This window comes from Eptatretus burgeri, chromosome 13 (assembly GCF_056783735.1).
Source record: "Eptatretus burgeri isolate ZD-2024b chromosome 13, Ebu_testis_v1, whole genome shotgun sequence".
Lineage (NCBI taxonomy): Eukaryota > Metazoa > Chordata > Myxini > Myxiniformes > Myxinidae > Eptatretus > Eptatretus burgeri.
The window spans coordinates 76,097,297-76,115,824 of NC_140973.1; the positions used below are offsets into that span (position 1 = coordinate 76,097,297).

Consider the following 18,528-nt stretch of genomic DNA (forward strand, 5'->3'; position numbering starts at 1 on the left):
GGCCAGCTTTTGCCGTTCAGTGGAGGTTGGTGGAGGGAGTGCGGTGGTGCTGGCCACTTGGAAGGCGGGCTCGGACCTACCTACCTGTCTCCCTCCCAACCTATCGCCTTTGCCTGTCACTGTACATACCCACTCCCTTAATTTGTCAAACCCCAATTTAGCCCCAACTTATTTTTTTGTTGTTTTTATTTTTACTTCCCCACTATAAATCGTCCCCTAACCCCCTTTATCGTCCTTGTTCGGCTAACCTATCCTGTCACCTAGCCTACTCCCAACCCCTACGTTCCCTTCCCGGAGGGGAATAAGGGAGAGCTAACGTCCTGTGTCGAGGCCCAACGAAGCCTCAGAATGGCCTCCCCAGAGTTCGGCGATCTAACCCAAAGTGGGTCCAGCGGCCCACAACGACAGCGAGGGGATGGATGGTGCGGAGGGGTACATCTCCTAATCTACCCTAACCATTTAACTGTTAAACTACCCCGGGGCTTTCAACAAGCGCCTCTCGCTTAAACTATTGGTTCTAACAACCCAGATTCCCGTCGCCTGTGTTGGTGTCCTTACAATTTCGGGCCTCGCCCCCCCAATTTTCTCTCCGTGCCCTCACACGGTCTCCTGGCTGGGACACGTGGCTCCCTTTGGCAGGCACGACCCTCTGCCGAATCTCCCGCTATGGCACCCCCGGGCACTACACTGCCTCCGAGCCTACCAGCTCCCTAACACCGGGGAGTGCCCCCATGGCACCTCCCCTGAAACGCACACGTGGCAGGCCGGCCTCCCGGGCCCCTTTCCGAGGGTCACCCGTGCCCACTGCACTGCCCACGCGGCTAATGGCGCCCCGGGCCCCCGCACCAAGCAGGCGCACCCGTGCCCACTACTCTATCCCGGCCCCCATGGGCCCTTGGCCTACCGCGGCCGACTAGCCTGGTGCCCGGGGTACCCACTCAGCGATACTCACCTTTCGCAGCCACGCTCCCAAGCCCGTCAACAGGGCTCCTGCACCCCTCCAAATGGGTTTCGAGCCTACTTTCCCACCAACAACAAAACGACCTCCATTTTTCAATTTGACTAACCCAGCTAACTCACTCTACACTGACCCCGGGGTCCCTTGGGCGGGAGTCACTCCTCCCCCCAATCACTCATCGCACCATGCATTCCCCATTCACTCCATACACACAGACCCGCTGGCCTCACTCACTCAACAAGTACTCACCTCACAACTCTCCAACTCTTCAACACACACACCACTGAACTCTGCCATCCTTCTATCTGCACCCCCTAACTAACTCGTGCTCCCACGTCGTCCCTTAAACTACAGCACGTTCCTTTTAACACTACGTAGCTAAGCTACGTCCCCTCTACACATTCACAAGTCTGTCTCTGTCTCCTAACTCAAAAATTCATTTTATTTCCCCACCTAAAGCTGGCTACAATCCCTCTAACTAATCCATCCCACGGACTCCATGAGGACTTACCCCTGCCCCATGAAGTCGGTCTAGCTAAGCTAACCCTTCCCCCTAACTAGTTTCCATCCTGTGCCCAGGTAAGGGGGTCTTTCACCCCTTGCCCAGGAATCCTGTGTACCCGAAAGTGAGGCTTGCTTTTTTTCTTTTTCCCATGCGCAGCACCTGCGCGGCAACTCAGAGCTCGCGCACTTTGCACCTGGCCGTGACGTCATGCAGCTGCACGTGTTCCTCGTCCCTCCTTGGACGGTACCATCCGGCAGAGATACCCCTCCTGCCGGATTCCAACCACACGTGCAGCCATGGCGTCACCGTGCGCATAAAAAAAAAACACAAGCCACACGTCTCGAGGGGTTCCCCACGCGAACACATGTGCTTTGCCCGTTGGAGCTTAACACACACGATCGCGTGGAGAACCCGTCCGGTCCAAATCCATTTACCTGCCTAAACTTTGTCCGTCCGCGGGATCGGCAAATCCACCGCGTGCGTTTCCGGACCGGGACTTCACTCTCGCAAGCGAGCACGTGGCGGTCTCGTGCGTTGCACAGCACGAACCGCGTGCTCACTGCTGGGTGAACCCGGCACGGTCCCCGAAACAACTACAGCCGCTACTCGGCTTTCTCTCCTCTGTCGCCGTCTCCGTGTCCATTCCACACACGCATACCTGCGTGTTACGACGCACACAGTCCACACCATTAAACTCACACCGGGAGACGCGGCTGCGTGCTCCCGCATGCCAACCGACATCTCCCTCTCATACCGCTCTCTCACACACACGGTCTCCCTGGCACACAGCGACCTTGCACACGGCCGTTCACTCACGCGTGCCTCACTACTCACACAAACCATACTACTCACACGTGGTGCTCCATTCACTCGCGCGGGGGCACTCACCCGCGGTGCCTCACCCACACACGCGAGGGCACTCAACCGCTGTGCCTCATTCATACACACGGCGACACTCACACACGCGGTCTCTTCCACACACGGTGCCTCACCCACACACGCGGGGGCACTAACCCGCGGTGCCTCACTCACACTCCGTGCCTCATCCACACACGGCGTGCTGGGAAGCACGTACTCCGGCACCATCGCCACCACACCACTCACACACGGGGTCGCTTCCACACACGGTGCCGCACTCACACCTTGCACCACACACACAGGGACAACCACACTGGGGATTTGTGTCCCCACAAGGGTCTCCGGGGCCTCTACACCCCCCAAGCTCTCCGTGCACCCGTCCACAGCACTCGTCCCCTCAACCTCGCAAAGCACGACCGAACTCACCTGGTCGTGACTCGCCTCAAGGGGGCATACTCCCTCCCCTCGTTCCTGGAGGAGGCCATCCCGCTGCTCGCACCGGGTCCCTACACGCTCCGCGAGCTCAACCCCCATTGTCCTCCACTACCTCCGTGTGTGCGTGCGCGTCACTTACCCCGTCTTCATCGTGTAGTCTTCCCTCTATCGTTCCCATCTCCCGTGTCTCTGCCAACTCTTCACCCTTTACCTCCCTTGTCTCAACTATTATTTCTGTTGTCGTCACCTCGTGTCTCGTCTCACACGTTTTGGTCTCCCCATTTAATTTTTCCCTTTCGGTCATCGTCACGACCCTCGCCCAACACGTTCCACGAATTATTTTTTCACCCGCCTCCACCGCGGGCCTGTCAGCCGTTGCACCCCCACCCAGCTCGTTTGCTCCCACACGTGGAGTCGCCATTCCCAGCTCCCTGGTCACTGCCTTCATGCCCGCCTGCAGGCATCGGCCCATGTTCTGCGTCTCACCCCGTAGCTCTTTCATTTCTTCCTTCATGTTTGCTTCCATTCCGTTTATTTTTGTATCCATCTTTTAGTTTATTTGTTGTGTATTCGCATCCATCGTCGTTTTCACTTCATTTGTATTTGTATCCATCTTTTCATCCATTTTTTGTGTATTCGCATCCATCTTTTCGTTCATGCCTTTCATTTCGTTCTTCATATTCGCATCCATTTTTTCGATCATTTTCGCATTCATCTTTTCGTTCATTGCCGCCAGCATGGTGAATAGCTGGGCCATGTTGGATGCACTCAGCTGAGCCGTTTCGGCAAGGGTTGGGGAAGGGTCTTGGTGGAGAGGGGGGGGGGAGGTGTCATACACCGCGGCCGCTGCCGCACCCACCTCGGGCCCTGGGTTCAGTTGGGCGAGTCCGTGTTCCTGCACAATCAACATTTCCTGCTCGGGGATTCCATCCTGGACCATGGATTCTACACATTCTACATCCATTTCTAATACCCCCGGCTCCCGCTCGCCTTGAGACGCCATCTTGCTTCTCGTGAAGGGTTAATTTGTTCGCTCGTAATTTGGAGGGAATCGGGGGTCGCTTCTCTCACCCCTGGACCGATTCCCGTGAATTTCGCTGGAGACAGGAGAGCCTGTTGTCCCGCTCTCCAATACCAGTGCCGCGAGGAGGGCGATGAATTTGCATCCCACTCCTGACACCAGTGTTGCGGTCTTGCGCCCGCCGGCGTGCGGACGGCCACGTAACTCGAATCGCGGCGCGTCGCCCACCGGACGGACAATCCAGTCGTGACCCTCTCGGACTAACGCCGGGAACCAGTCACGGGTGGACCTTTCGGTCTCACCGCGATCGAGCCAATCAGCCCCCGCGTGGGATAGGGTTGCTCGCCAAATTCGAACTACCCAAGTACCCACGCGGAGGGTAGACCGGGCGATCGCACCTCGCCGCAGGTCGACTTCGGACACGGGCCACTTAAGCGACCCGTTCCGTACTATCAGAATAACCGAGCGGTGTTATCGTCGACCTCGACGGTTCGATTAATTATCGGGCGTACTCAGCCCACTACCAACCCTTTACGTGAAGCAAGATGGGGGTTCAATGGGGAAAAGACGAAGCGAAGCGGGAAACAGTTCAACAATAAAGCACATTTATTCGCGGCACACGGGAAGCACACAAATACAATTCCACCAAATGCACACAAAAAAGAAAACACAATTCCATTTACACAAAAAGCAAACATAAAAGTGAAAACACAGTGCAGAGCTAATTCCGACTACCGAGCACACGGCAACACTTATACAATTCTACTTCACAGACGGCGCCGACAACACATACCCAAAACCAAGGAAAAGAAATACCCTCAAGAATGAGGTAGGCCTGGGGCCGAGACCTGGTCGGGCCTACCCGTCTGGTGATGAGACGCGGAGCGGCGATGGCCCCGCAACCCGCGGGCCTCGTGGACAGTGCCTGGCAGGGGGTGGGAACGGGGCCCCTTGGTCGCACTATCTCAGCGCGGGGGAAAAAGGAAGGGGCGCTTGCTGATGCTCGGGGTATAGAGGATCTTTATTATGTGCGACGAGCGTCTCCACCTCGGCCAGGTCGCGCTGCCGGCCTCCCTCGGGCGCGCAGCTCCTTGCACGACGCGAGCACCCTTCGTCCGACTCGCCGCCCCTCCACAGCTCGTCCCCTCCGTTCCGACTCCAACGCACACGACGAGCAGCTCCACCGCCCGCGAAGTCTTGACTCTGTTCCGACTCCTTCGCCTCGTTCCGACTCCTTCGCCTCCGTTCTGCTGACTCTTTCGCTCCGACTTTTACGACTCCTTTGACTGACGAACACCGTCCTTTTATCCCCCCGTAACTTCGCCTTTGACCCCCTCCCTTTGACCTTTCAACTCGCTCCCCATTGGCCCGAGAAAAAGTGGGCGTGAAGGCTTTTTGATCCACAAATTTGCATATATCGATCGCCCTGGGGGCGGGGCCAATTCGCCCCTCGCTCACCGATTGGACGGCAAAAAGTGGGCGTGTGTCGTTTTGGATCCGTTTTTGAAGCAGAAAATCCGTGGTTTTGTACACGCTGTTCGACGCGCGTTCTGCATGAGTCCAACACCGGTACCCACAGCGGGGCAAGAACGGTGGCGATGCTACGGTTGTGAGGTGTGCGTGAAGGTCGTGGCGGTTGTGGTGAAGCGGTGGTTGTGGTCGGTGGTTGATGTTGTGGTTGTGATGGTGGCGATTGGTCCAAAATAAAGATAGTAAAAGAAAAACGGCTATCCTGAAGAGTCGCAGCACGTATAAATGACATGTATTCCCACTAGACAACGGGTTTGGGCCTAACTACACATGCACTTACCGAGATACCTCACCTAAGGGACCTGAATGGTGGTTTGCGAATCTGGTAACCACAACAATATATATATATATATATGTATATATATATATGTATATATATATGTATATGTATATATATATATATATATATATATATATATATATGTATATATATATGTATGTATATATATATATATATGTATATATATATGTATGTATATATATATATATATATATATATATATATATATATATATATATATATATATATATATATATATATATATATATATATATATATATATATATATATATATATATATATATATATATATAGATATGTATATATATGTATATATATATATATAGATATGTATATATATATATATGTATATATATATAGATATGTATATATATATATGTATATATATATATATATATATATATATATATATATATATATATATATATATATATGTATATATGTATATATATATATATATATATATATGTATATATATATATATATATATATGTATATATATATATATATATATATATATATATATATATATATATATATATATATATATATATATATATCAAGCCTGGTGTTGGCGCAGTGGTTAGGGCAGTGGCTTGGGATCCAAAAGGTCCTGAGTTCAAGCCCCGTTGGGCCACTGAATTAATACACCAGGGGGTTGACTCAGCCTGTCATCCTTCCGAGGTCGGCGAAATGAGTTCCAGTGTACTGGGCCAGTGTATACCCCGGTTAAAATAGGTGTACCGTATCCCTGTGTCGTAAGAGGTGACCAGGGTTGCGTCAGGAAGGACATCCGGCATAAAACATGTGCCAAATCAGTATGCGGATCATACGGATGATCCGCTGTGGCGATCCCGAATGGGAGCAGCCGAAAGAAGAAGAAGGAGATATATATATATATATATATATATATGTATATATATATATATATGTATATATATGTATATATATATATATATATATATATATATATATATATATATATATATACATATATACACACACACACACAAGATGAGAGTTTTAGTCATAATATTGATGTATGCTTTTGCTTCATGCACGTAACCAGGGTTTTTTGCCTATACTGAGCAAATTCCCAAATAAAGGTATGCGTCAGAAGAATGTGTTGCATGCTTGGAACAAGATTGCTCGTAGGGCGGGTACTCTGCTAGTAATAATAATAATAATAATCCACATTTGCCTGTTGTATTTCATCTATCCATAAACCATTGCATCCATCAACCTGAACGTTTCATCCCGGTCTCTCGTATTCATTTGGACGTTCATTTTATTATGTGACCTTTAACCTCCGTCTCCCAGTGTTATCCTAAGAGCTGCTGAATGGCGAATGTATTTCGGTCCAACCATCTTGAATGTGTGGTTAAATGTGTGGGAGAGATTTTCAGTTACCTCTCCTTCTCTCCAGCACAGAGAAATTGGTCAGACAAGGTTTATGATCTTTTCCACCATCGTCTTCGTGCTGGCTGGTTGTGTGTCCTTTGTGGTCATTCCGACCGCGGTGTTTATGCACATGGAGGAGTGGACCATGCTCGAATCACTCTATTTCGTGGTGGTCACGCTCTCTACCATTGGATTTGGGGACTACGTGGCCGGTCAGTGTTGTTTTCATTCCCCTCACTGACTTTCGCAGAGATAAAGCATCGTAACAATATTTTGATTTCCTTAAATTGATATTTCACAGTTTATTTCCACTTTGAACAGAATTGCTTCTTGTGGTAATGAGGCATTTCCTTTGCTGGTAAATTTCTCAGCCATCTTGACACCTGAGAGAGCACATGGTGGCCATTTTGTCCCACTGGAAGACATTGTCATTGATTTTGTGTTGAGTCAAAGGCATAACAAACTCACTTCGTCTGCAGGAAATTACTCTCTCCCCACATTATTATGGTTCTTGAAGCTATTATGGGGAGTTAGTTCTCAAAAGTACGCATGATTCTTTGATCTGAGCCATTTTTAAATTTGTAGTTATTTTCACTTGTGCTGCTACTACTACGATAACCAGATTGGTGATGTCATGGTTATAGCATCTGCTGAATGAGGATGATGGTTTGAACCCTGGCAGGGTCATACCAAAGACTTAAAAATGGTACGTGCTTTTTCATTGCTTGACACTCAGCATTTATAAAGGATAGAGCATGGACAAGCAACCGTAGGTTGACAACTATTGTGCAGGCTTGATGGGCTGAATGGCCTTCTGCATTGAAGTTCCTTGGAAGGAAACTCATATTATTAGTCCTCGACTGCTTTCACCAGAGGGGACTAAAGGTTTGCTCTCCATCTATCCATCTGTCTGTCCCTCCGTCCCACCTGCGGTTTTTCAGGCTATTTTTTCCCATACCCTGAAACTTGGTCATGGCTTTATTATGATTAGTTCCAGAACAACATCGAGTCTCAGGGAGTTTCGTCAATTTTTCACAGAGTTATACCCTTTTTGGATTTGGAAAATATCACATCAGTGGGGGACACGTGTTGCAAAGCAATTCTCACTACTGTTATTATGATTATTAATCTTATTATTATTATTATGGCCTTATTACACATTCATCCATTAAAAAACAGAAGCTGGCCTAGTTCAGTCTATACTGGAGAACGAAGACCTCAAATCATATTGAGAAGCGTTTGGTGCGCTCACCACACTTGCCATGTGTGGGTTGGCGAGAGTGAGCAAGCGTGAGAATCAAATGGACAGCTGCCAGTCAGGGAAAATAACAAGCATTGAACTGCTTTACCAGATGCTGGATGATGACTGAGTTTATGGTTTGTAAGAATTCCATTAGCGCCATTGAGTACCTGGAAGAGTTAGCTTCCATTGAGAAATCATGCCAGATCGAATTAAAGGTAATTGGTTTTTATGTTGAAACATCAAAAAGTACTAAAACGGCACTCAGTGAAGCGTGTACCTCCACCAGGCTGAACAGTTCACGTTTTGTATCCCACAAACAGGCTGGATCTGCATCCGGACCTGAACCAAAATCCAATCGGTTTGTTCTTGTCACCTACCTCCCCAACTCATCCACCACGTTTTGTCATAATCCCTCCACAACTTTTTGAAATATCGTGCTATATATATCGCTTTTAGTCCAATCTCTCAATGGTGAAGAATCACTTAGGATGCTTTTTTAAACATTATCATGTCCAGATCAAGATCCAGATCTTTTCCAAGATCGAATAAATTTGTCCTTGTGACACAGAACCCGTCCAACAAGTTTCGTCTGAATCCGTTCGTAACGTTTTGAGATATCCTGTTTAAAGACAGACCGACAGAAAGACAAACAAACAGACAGACAGGGATGAAAACATAATCTCCATCCACCTTCGGTAGCAGAAGTAGCGAGGTAAAGAGCATGAGAGCGAAAACGAAAAGAAGCAAAGAATTCACTGGTTTAATTGAATCCCCATATGGAGTAATGATTCAAATGGGAAGAATTGGTTCATCATTGTGGATTGGGATCAATTCAGAAAAAAAAACTTTCAGAAGCATCAACGCAGAGGCAGACAAAGACTAAAACAAAACGCCTGTCGGAAATCTTGAGGATTGACTCAAAGATAATGTGGTCTGTTCCACAGCAAAGAGTGCAAATGGAGACTCTGTGGCCTGTTTTCAAAACGAGTAGACTGATTGTCACATGAGGGCCTACTCCTTGCTCTGTTTTACTGTCTTCCTCGGTAGTCCTTGAAAACATTTGCAAATACTTGGTGGTGGTTCATGACAGTATAAATGTGTGCCTTGATCCAGGTGGCAGCACCAACATCCAGTACAAGGAATGGTACAAGCCATTGGTGTGGTTCTGGATCCTCGTGGGGTTGGCGTACTTTGCTGCTGTGCTCAGTATGATTAGCGATTGGCTTCGAGTGCTCTCCCGTAAGACCAGAGAAGAGGTGAGGATTTTTTTTTAAATAGAGATCTGAGGGTGGTGGGGAAACTTACATGAATTACATTTTACGGGCATTACTATTTAGTGGACCAATCAAAAAGGTGTATCAGATTTGAAAATCATAAGATAAGCACTCATATAGGAACATCAAAGAGTCCAAATCAATTCTTTAGCATTTTGGTTTAATGTAATGTTTCACTTGATTACTCTAAAATGAGCACGACGAGTTTTTTAACTGTTAATATTTTTATATATTTACAGAGTAGAGGCTCATGGAGGAGTTTCAAGTTATATCCTGAATTATATGTCCATCCTTATTACAGTTATCAACTTTCAACAGTGGACTCTAATATTAGCAGAATAATGTGGTTTTGTCTATTTGTATAGGCTGCAGAATTTCGAGCACATGCTGCTGAGTGGCGGGCCAATGTGACGGCCGAGATCAAGGAGACCCATCGGCGGCTCAGCGTGGAGATCCACGACAAGCTGCAGCGTGCTTCGTCCATCCGCAGCATCGAGCGGCGACATCGCCTAGCATCTCGCTCATTGCGCCGCCACTCCATGGATGTACTGACACTTGGAGGACGGACCCAATTCCGTGGATCACTCACCACACTCACCAACAAGGCAGGCTCTGTTGATCGCATTCCTTGCCCACCGACTGATGGTGGGTTGAGGATCCAGCGTAGCGATACTCCTTCTCCTCAACGACGGTCACCACTTGTGGAAGCCAGCAATGGCAATGCTTTGCATGCTAATGGAGCTTCTGCCAAAGTTGATTCACCAGCTTCAGATGGAGACGGGAGCAATAGTCCTGACAGGGCATTGTCGGGATGGGGAGGAGTTGGCGGAGGTTTGGCTGGAGTTCAAAGGAGATTAGCACGTAGGGGTGACCCACGTGGCATACTGAAAGGCTCACGGTGGAGACGACAAATCAATGGAGATATCACACCATCCTGCTCACCATCTGACATCTTCGATAAGGAACAGGGCAATGTAGACCCTGAGATGTGTTAATATCAGCTTGGAATGTTGATATTGAGGCATGATATCCTGACATGGCGAAGCTCATCTCTTCCAATTGGATACTATATTGCACTGTCATGGTTAAATTGGAACCAGTTTCCAATGGCCTCAACTTGTGTTAATGTTTCATTGAGGCCTTTATTTATCGCCTTTGGACTTCGATTTCTAGGCTTCAACCATCGAACAAAATTCATCATTGCTGCATTTATAACAGCTTGAGGCCATGTGTACTCACAGTACAGTCGAGCACCATTAATGGAGCAGGACTAAAGTAAATGACATCGGTCACCTTTCACAGAAAGGCATCGAAGGTCCGTTGACATGCATATGGATTCCTTCACAACTCCACGAGTGAATTTGCACATTGAGTGAAACAGGGGTTGGAAATCATCGTTCTCGATTTCCATCTGTAATCCTTTCACATCGTACCTGTCTCGTAGGCATTCCTGTGTGTGTAGAACAAAGGATCCTACCAAATAGCACCATGGCAGGCACCTGTGAGATCTTGTCTCCATGTAGGTCCTGAAGTGACTTTGGAGTGACTCAGTGAGTTTCTCTCTATCACTTGAATGTTGAAAGCCGAAGGTTTCCCTTTTGCTTTGTGGCACTAATTATCCCAGGGATTTGTTTCTTTGGCTAAATGCAATGGTAGTCGAGACGTGATCAGCACTCGATGATTCTGTGTTACTCAAATTTGGTGCCTTATTTAAGACTTTCCACACTAATCATGTGAATGTGACTGTATCTTCACGAGGTGCACAATGATGACCTGGGCCCAACCCAATAATCCCGATATTTCCTACATAATGTGTATAAAAGAAAAATTGCCCTCGTCATATATATGTTTATTTAAAATGTTTCTTTGCTTCCACAACCTCTGCTACCGAAGGTGGATAGAGGTTATATTTTAATGTTTACCTGTCTGTCTGTGAGCAGGATATCTCAAAAGGTGATGCACGGATTCGGACGAAAGTTGGTGGACAGGTTGGGCGTGTGACAAGGACGAATCGGTTCAGTTTTGGTGAAGATCTGGATTTGGATCCAAGAATCTTTTAATTATTTTAGTAATTCTTTACCATTGAGAGATGGGGCCACAAACGATATATCACATGATATTTCAAAAAGTTGTGGACAGATTATGACAAAACTTGGTGGATGAGTTGGGTAGGTGACAAGAACAAGGACGAATGGTGTGGATCCTGATCCGGCCTGTCAGTGGGATACAAAAGGTAAACTGTTCACCCTGGTTGATACTGTAACAACTTGGCGATCATGAACTGTTTGTCCTCTTATTTTCGTGCAAGATCGAATACCCACAAAACAATCGTCGATCATTTGTTTGTTTGGTTTAAAGAGTAGAAGAAGAAAAAACTAACAACAATGTCCTCAAAAGCCTGGAAAACAATGAAGATCTAAAGATGGTTTTGGAAGATTTTCTGGCAAACATAAATAGTTTCTGCAGGAATGAAAGAGAATCGAATTGCTCCAAATAATGACAATTCCTGACACACCGTCAATTATTTATTTTTCCTTCATTCCATAGAGTAAGCACGTGATGAGTTTTCAGGTCCAAAAAGGTGCTGATGATGACAAATGTGTTGAAGTAACTTGTTTTGTTGGAATGGTAGCAATGGTACTTGAAGTTTGTGATTACCTTTTTTTAATCCACTCGGTTTGATTATTCCATCTTTTCTGGTGTGTGTATATGTGTGTATGTGTGTGTTAATTGGTGCCAAACAGCTTCATGACTAGACCTGACCACCTGGTTTAACATGGAGCAGAACAAGCCACTCATCAGGAAGTAGACAAAAATCACAGGCATTAAAACAATGGGTTGTGTCATGTCATTGAGGATCCAATATGCAAGTTTTAATAGTAACTTCGACTGGAACTCAGCCAGACCATGATGAGCGAGTCAATTGGGACAGAGAGAGCACACAGTGGGGTGTTCCTGATCGTCCTCATGTGTTTTAGGCTGTCTGCCATCTTTGTGTGCAGCTGCACTGTGTTCATACGAAATGCTCCATCACAAGATTTAAGCTTCCTGCACTACTGGCATGACGATCTGACCCAAAAGGGCTCGATTTGAAATTACATTCGCACCAATAACACGTACGAATCGTACGGTGTGCATGCAGGAGCATGAATCGCACAACGTCGAACCGACTTGGTTCATAAAAGGCCATTTTGTGAATATACATCAATGTGACGTCACTGCCATTTAGGGAATCAAGACGAAGTGCGCAATGCTAGAGGGATTTGAAGTCCTATATCTGCTTTTTCTCAGTTTAAAACCATATGCATGGATGGCCTGGAAAATAATAAGTATGACAATGTTGTGCAACAACTGGAGTGATATTTAAAATTTTCATTTAAAGGGCCATGAGATGTTTTACGATGACCATTATTCTGTGGATGAAGAGATTTCATATTAATATGAATCATATCGCGATAATCAGTCGGTGACCTACTAACTGACGTTAGTGGTGCCTCCATATAAGGAGAGAAGATAAAACATGTATCACATTTTAAAAATCCAATTGTATATGTCTCTTTGAAGCATGCAATTTGTCACAATAATCCCAAATTGTTATTATATCCTATTTTTCAACTCGGGGTGACCGCTTACTTCACCACCCACAAAGCGGCGTTTAACCTCAACAAAAGGATCAGATTTTCTCGGGAAACTTGAAAAAGTTTTATTCACAAGAAGAAGTGAACGAAGTGCTTCAAAGATATTCAGGGTTTATGTGCTCCCTTGATACCTACGTACAATTTCGTCAACGGCCAAAATATTACAGAAGACACCTCAGGGTAAATGGTCCACCAGGTGGCCTGATTACCTGCAACACAACAATTGCACCTTCTAAATGTGACATGCGGTCGTTTTTCGTACCATTCCTCATGTCAAATGTAGTCGTGCTTAAGAGAATGGGTCTTTGATGTGGCTCTCTGACATCCCCAAAATGCTCGATTGATATTCGGAGAGTGCTGTCCACAGACCAGATATGTGAAGTCTTCATGACGTGTCTACCTGAACCAATTCCTTTACGATTCAGGCCTAACGCGTGATATTGTCTAATCGAGACACATAATCACAACATGGCTACACGAGCAACAGGAAAGCGTGATCCCAAATAGTCCTTCAATAACACTCATCAAATGAGATGACGAGTGTCAATCGATACCAGATGAAGACTTCCCACACCATCACTGCCCCTCCAACAGAACGATTCATGTTTATATAAGGACGATACACTTAATTTTGAGTGATTCATTAAGATTCAAGCATACACAAGGCCAGATATCTGTGTGAAGCAGTGTTAAATGGTTTCAGCGTCGCTCTTCATTGCAGGTTCGGCGGCAATTTCACAACACATACAGTTTGAGACATAAAGATGATGATTGACAATGAGTTCTGACTACTTTGACAGGGATTCAGCATGACAGCTCTCTGGAGATGTTGACATAGAGATGGAGATGCTTACATGAAAGACAAATCGATATGTTGACGTGACATGAGAATAGAGATGTTGAGACGACAGGAGATATCAACATGACAAGACAATAGAGATGGTGACATGGAGATGCTAACATGGCAGGATAATTGAGATGCTGATACGGAGATAATATGCTGACACGACAGGACGCAACAGAACAAAACGAGAATGGACATACTGCATTGACATTGATAGGAAGATGCTGACATGACAGGACAACGGATATCTTGACATGACAGGAGAATGGAGAGGCTGACATGGAGATGCTGCCGTACAGATGAAGATGCCAACACGACAGGATAATGGAGATGTTGGCACAACAAGACAAGAGAGGTGCTGAAGGGAATATGGAGAGGTAGATGTTGACATGAAAGGAGAATGGAGATACTGAAAAGAAGATAGAGATGTTGACATGACAGGGGAAAGGAGAAGTTGGCATGACAGGGGAAAGGAGATGTAAACATGACAGTAGAATGGAGATGTTAACATGACAGGGGAAAGATGTTAATATGACAGTAGAATGGAGATGTTAACATGACAGGGGAAAGGAGATGTTAACACGACAGTGGAAAGATGTTGACATGGCAGGACAATGGAGATGTTAACATGACAGGGGAAAGGAGATGTTAACATGACAGTAGAATGGAGATGTTAACAAGACAGGGGAAAGGAGATGTTAACATGACAATAAAATGGAGATATTAACATGACAGGGGAAAGGAGATGTTAACATGACAGTAGAATGGAGATGTTAACAAGACAGGGGAAAGGAGATGTTAACATGACAATAAAATGGAGATATTAACATGACAGGGGAAAGGAGATGTTGACATGACAGGAGAAAGGAGATGTTGGCATGACAGGAGAAAGGAGATGTTGGCATGACAGGAGAAAGGAGATGTTGGCATGACAGGAGAAAGGAGATGTTGGCATGACAGGAGAAAGGAGATGTAAACATGACAGTAGAATGGAGATGTTAACATGACAGGGGAAAGGAGATGTTAACATGACAGGGGAAAGGAGATGTTAACATGACAGTAGAATGGAGATGTTAACATGACAGGGGAAAGGAGATGTTGGCATGACAGGGGAAAGGAGATGTTAACATGACAGTAGAATGGAGATGTTAACATGACAGGGGAAAGGAGATGTTAACATGACAGTAGAATGGAGATGTTAACATGACAGGGGAAAGGAGATGATAACATGACAGTAGAATGGAAATGCTAACATGACAGGGGAAAGATGTTAATATGACAGTAGAATGGAGATGTTAACATGACAGGGGAAAGGAGATGTTAACACGACAGGGGAAAGGAGATGTTAACATGACAGTAGAATGGAGATGTTAACATGACAGGGGAAAGATGTTAATATGACAGTAAAATGGAGATGTTAACAAGACAGGGGAAAGGAGATGTTAACATGACAGTAGAATGGAGATGTTAACATGACAGGGGAAAGGAGATGTTAACATGACAATAAAATGGAGATGTTAACATGACAGGGGAAAGGAGATGTTAACATGACAGTAAAATGGAGATGCTGACAGGAGAATGGAGATGTTAACATGACAGCGGAAAGGAGATGTTAACATGACAGTAGAATGGAGATATTAACATGGCAGTAGAATGGAGATGTTAACATGTCAGTGGAATGGAGATGTTAACATGACAGTGGAATGGAGATGTTAACATGACAGTGGAATGGAGATGTTAACATGACAGTGGAATGGAGATGCTGACACGATGATGGAGATGTTGACATGGCAGGACAATGGAGATGTTAACATGACACGGGAAAGGCGATGTTAACATGACAGTAGAATGGAGATATTAACATGGCAGTGTAATGGAGATGTTAACATGACAGTGGAATGGAGATGTTAACATGACAGTGGAATGGAGATGTTAACATTACAGTAGAATGGAGATGTTAACATGACAGGGGAAAGGAGATGTTAACATGACAGTGGAATGGAGATGTTAACATGACAGTGGAATGGAGATGTTAACATTACAGTAGAATGGAGATGTTAACATGACAGTCGAATGGAGATGCTGACATGATGATGGAGATGTTGACATGGCAGGATAATGGACATGTTAACATGACAGTAAAATGGAGATGGTAACATGACAGTTGAATGGAGATGTTAACATGACAGTGGAAATGATATGTCAACATGACAGTAGAATGGAGATTTTAACATGACAGGATAATGGAGATGTTAACATGACAGGATAATGGAGATGCTGACATGATGATGGAGATGTTGACATGGCAGGACGATAGAGATGTTAACATGACAGGGGAAAGGAGATGTTAACATGACAGTCGAATGGAGATGCTGACATGATGATGGAGATGTTGACATGGCAGGACAATGGAGATGTTAACATGGCAGGACAATGGAGATGTTGACATGGCAGGACAATAGAGATGTTGGTAGAAATGAAGAGGGCACTGACATGTGAGTGGAACCACATCATTAGACCAACCCATAATGAACACATTCATCACCACACCTCCTCCTTATCTACACAAACGTTGTGACAAGTAACATCATGTAACGCATCAGAAGTTAAACACAGCCTATAAACGGTGCAGTTTACACGAATGAAGCGGTTCCTGTCATTGTTTTTGACCAGTGAGTGTATTTTCTTTGTGGGCAATAACATCCAATTGTAAACATGTGTTTGTAAACTCGTCCTGTTAAACCATGAACCCAAATGTACAAATAATTGCAAACAGCGGGTTTTGACGAAACCACTAATGAATGTCGGTCGATACATTGTGTCCTGCCATATGTTGAAACATGTACGAAGTGTTTGTGTGCTTTAACATATATGCAAATGACAGTGTGTATCCGTGTTTCAATCTCAAGCTGTTGCAACTGGCAATTCGATGAAGCACTTTGCTTTCATAACTTTTAAAATAAATGAACACTTTGAAAACATCCCTTTCAAACAAATCTTGCGTTTGAACGATACGATTCACAAGAGTGAGGATTTCATATTCTTCAATTCTCTTAAATGCATATGTAGTTTTGAAAGTCATGCGCAAAGACCTCACAATGATGATAACCGTCGTGCATGCTGATTGTGACGTCATACTCTCTCTGAAGAATGAGGTGGCTGAAATTCGTTTCACTGTTTACGGGTATATATTTGTTTTTTTGAAGTGTTTGAATGTGTTTGTTTGTATGTTATTCGTTGACGGACGAACCATAACACCTAAAGGCACCAAATTTTGGGTGTAGGTACTTCATAATCTGGACAATGATTCAAGCTACTGGACGCTGGCCTTGAAGTCCGTTTTGAGGTCACCAAAGGCCGCTATAACATGTATTTTGGGATGTGAGGTCAGACAGTGCTGCCACCCGACCACAGGAAAATGGTAACCACCATGAGGCCAATAACTCCAAAGCTTTTCAATGCCCAACATGTCCTGAAACCACTACCAGGAAAAGCTCACCCAGGATATCGCCTCTACCGAAACTTGGAGCGAGTCATTACTTATGATGGAAAAATATCAGGAATCTCCTGCTCAAGATGCTGTTTTACACTCAACACTTGGTTCTTCAACGAACTGCACGTTAACTGAGACTCTGCCACCTGCGGTCATTTCCAATAATAGTCACTCCAATGGGAAAAGTAGACTGTAAGCCTACAGTAACAGGTCCTGACACCAAGGCAGACTTTAAGTGAACCACCTGAAGAGGTGCCTTTGCAAAGCCACCATCACCTTGTAACAGTACACTGGCACCAGTTGACATCTTCTTGAATCGTGGTAAAATGCCCTCTCACATCAAAGACTGAGATTCCCTCATGTCTCTCAACATTTTAACAGGTTGCTGATTGGCAGCGTCACCGAGAGCTGAAACAAAACCTTTTGGAATGAAAGGTTTACATCCCTCATTAATATTGTTACGGATTTCAGAATCCGGTCTAATGAATGCATCTACACATCCAGGTCCTTAGACAGTTATTTTTTTAAATGCATGTTCAGATTACCCCATCCCCATGTCTAATGGGATTTTAAATGTGATAGTCAGGCAGCAGTTGTCACTATCTGATCAGTACTTCAATAAATTTGCCAACTTTGATTTTTCACTTTTATTTGTTCAAGGACATCATACTGAATCACTTTCAACTTGTCTTCCAATTTTCAGTGTCATATTTCACCACCTGGGGGTGCTTTTTCAAAATGGCTGCCAAAATCACAGAAAAATGTTAAAAACATAATATTGTCGTCGTCCACCGTCCACCAGACGGCGGTCTCCTTGGGTTAACCTGAGGCGGTCCCTTCGGGTGGGTGCCTGGAATGTCCTATCCCTAAGAGAGGATGATCACCTGTCTCTGTTATCATCTGAGCTCAAGCGTTTGGACATCGGGATTGCAGCTCTCTCTGAGGTTCGGAGACCGGATTGCGGCGAGATGATGGTGGGTGGTTACACCTACTATTGGTCTGGTCGCTCTGATGGTTACCATACCCA

General features: G+C 45.3%; 1 protein-coding gene across 4 annotated transcripts in view; it reads left to right on the forward strand.

Moving 5' to 3' along the window:
- Window positions 1–18,219, forward strand: part of LOC147014824 (potassium channel subfamily K member 2-like) — a 79,655-nt gene extending 61,436 nt beyond the window's left edge. For all 4 annotated transcript variants that reach the window (XM_085853132.1, XM_085853133.1, XM_085853129.1 and 1 more), the window contains 3 exons: window positions 7,035–7,221; window positions 9,366–9,508; window positions 9,892–18,219. In XM_085853132.1, coding sequence (XP_085709258.1) covers window positions 7,035–7,221; window positions 9,366–9,508; window positions 9,892–10,521 — 960 coding nt within the window. In that variant the 3' untranslated portion in view covers window positions 10,522–18,219. The remainder of the gene's footprint in view (window positions 1–7,034; window positions 7,222–9,365; window positions 9,509–9,891) is intronic.
- Window positions 18,220–18,528: the final 309 nt, after the last annotated feature.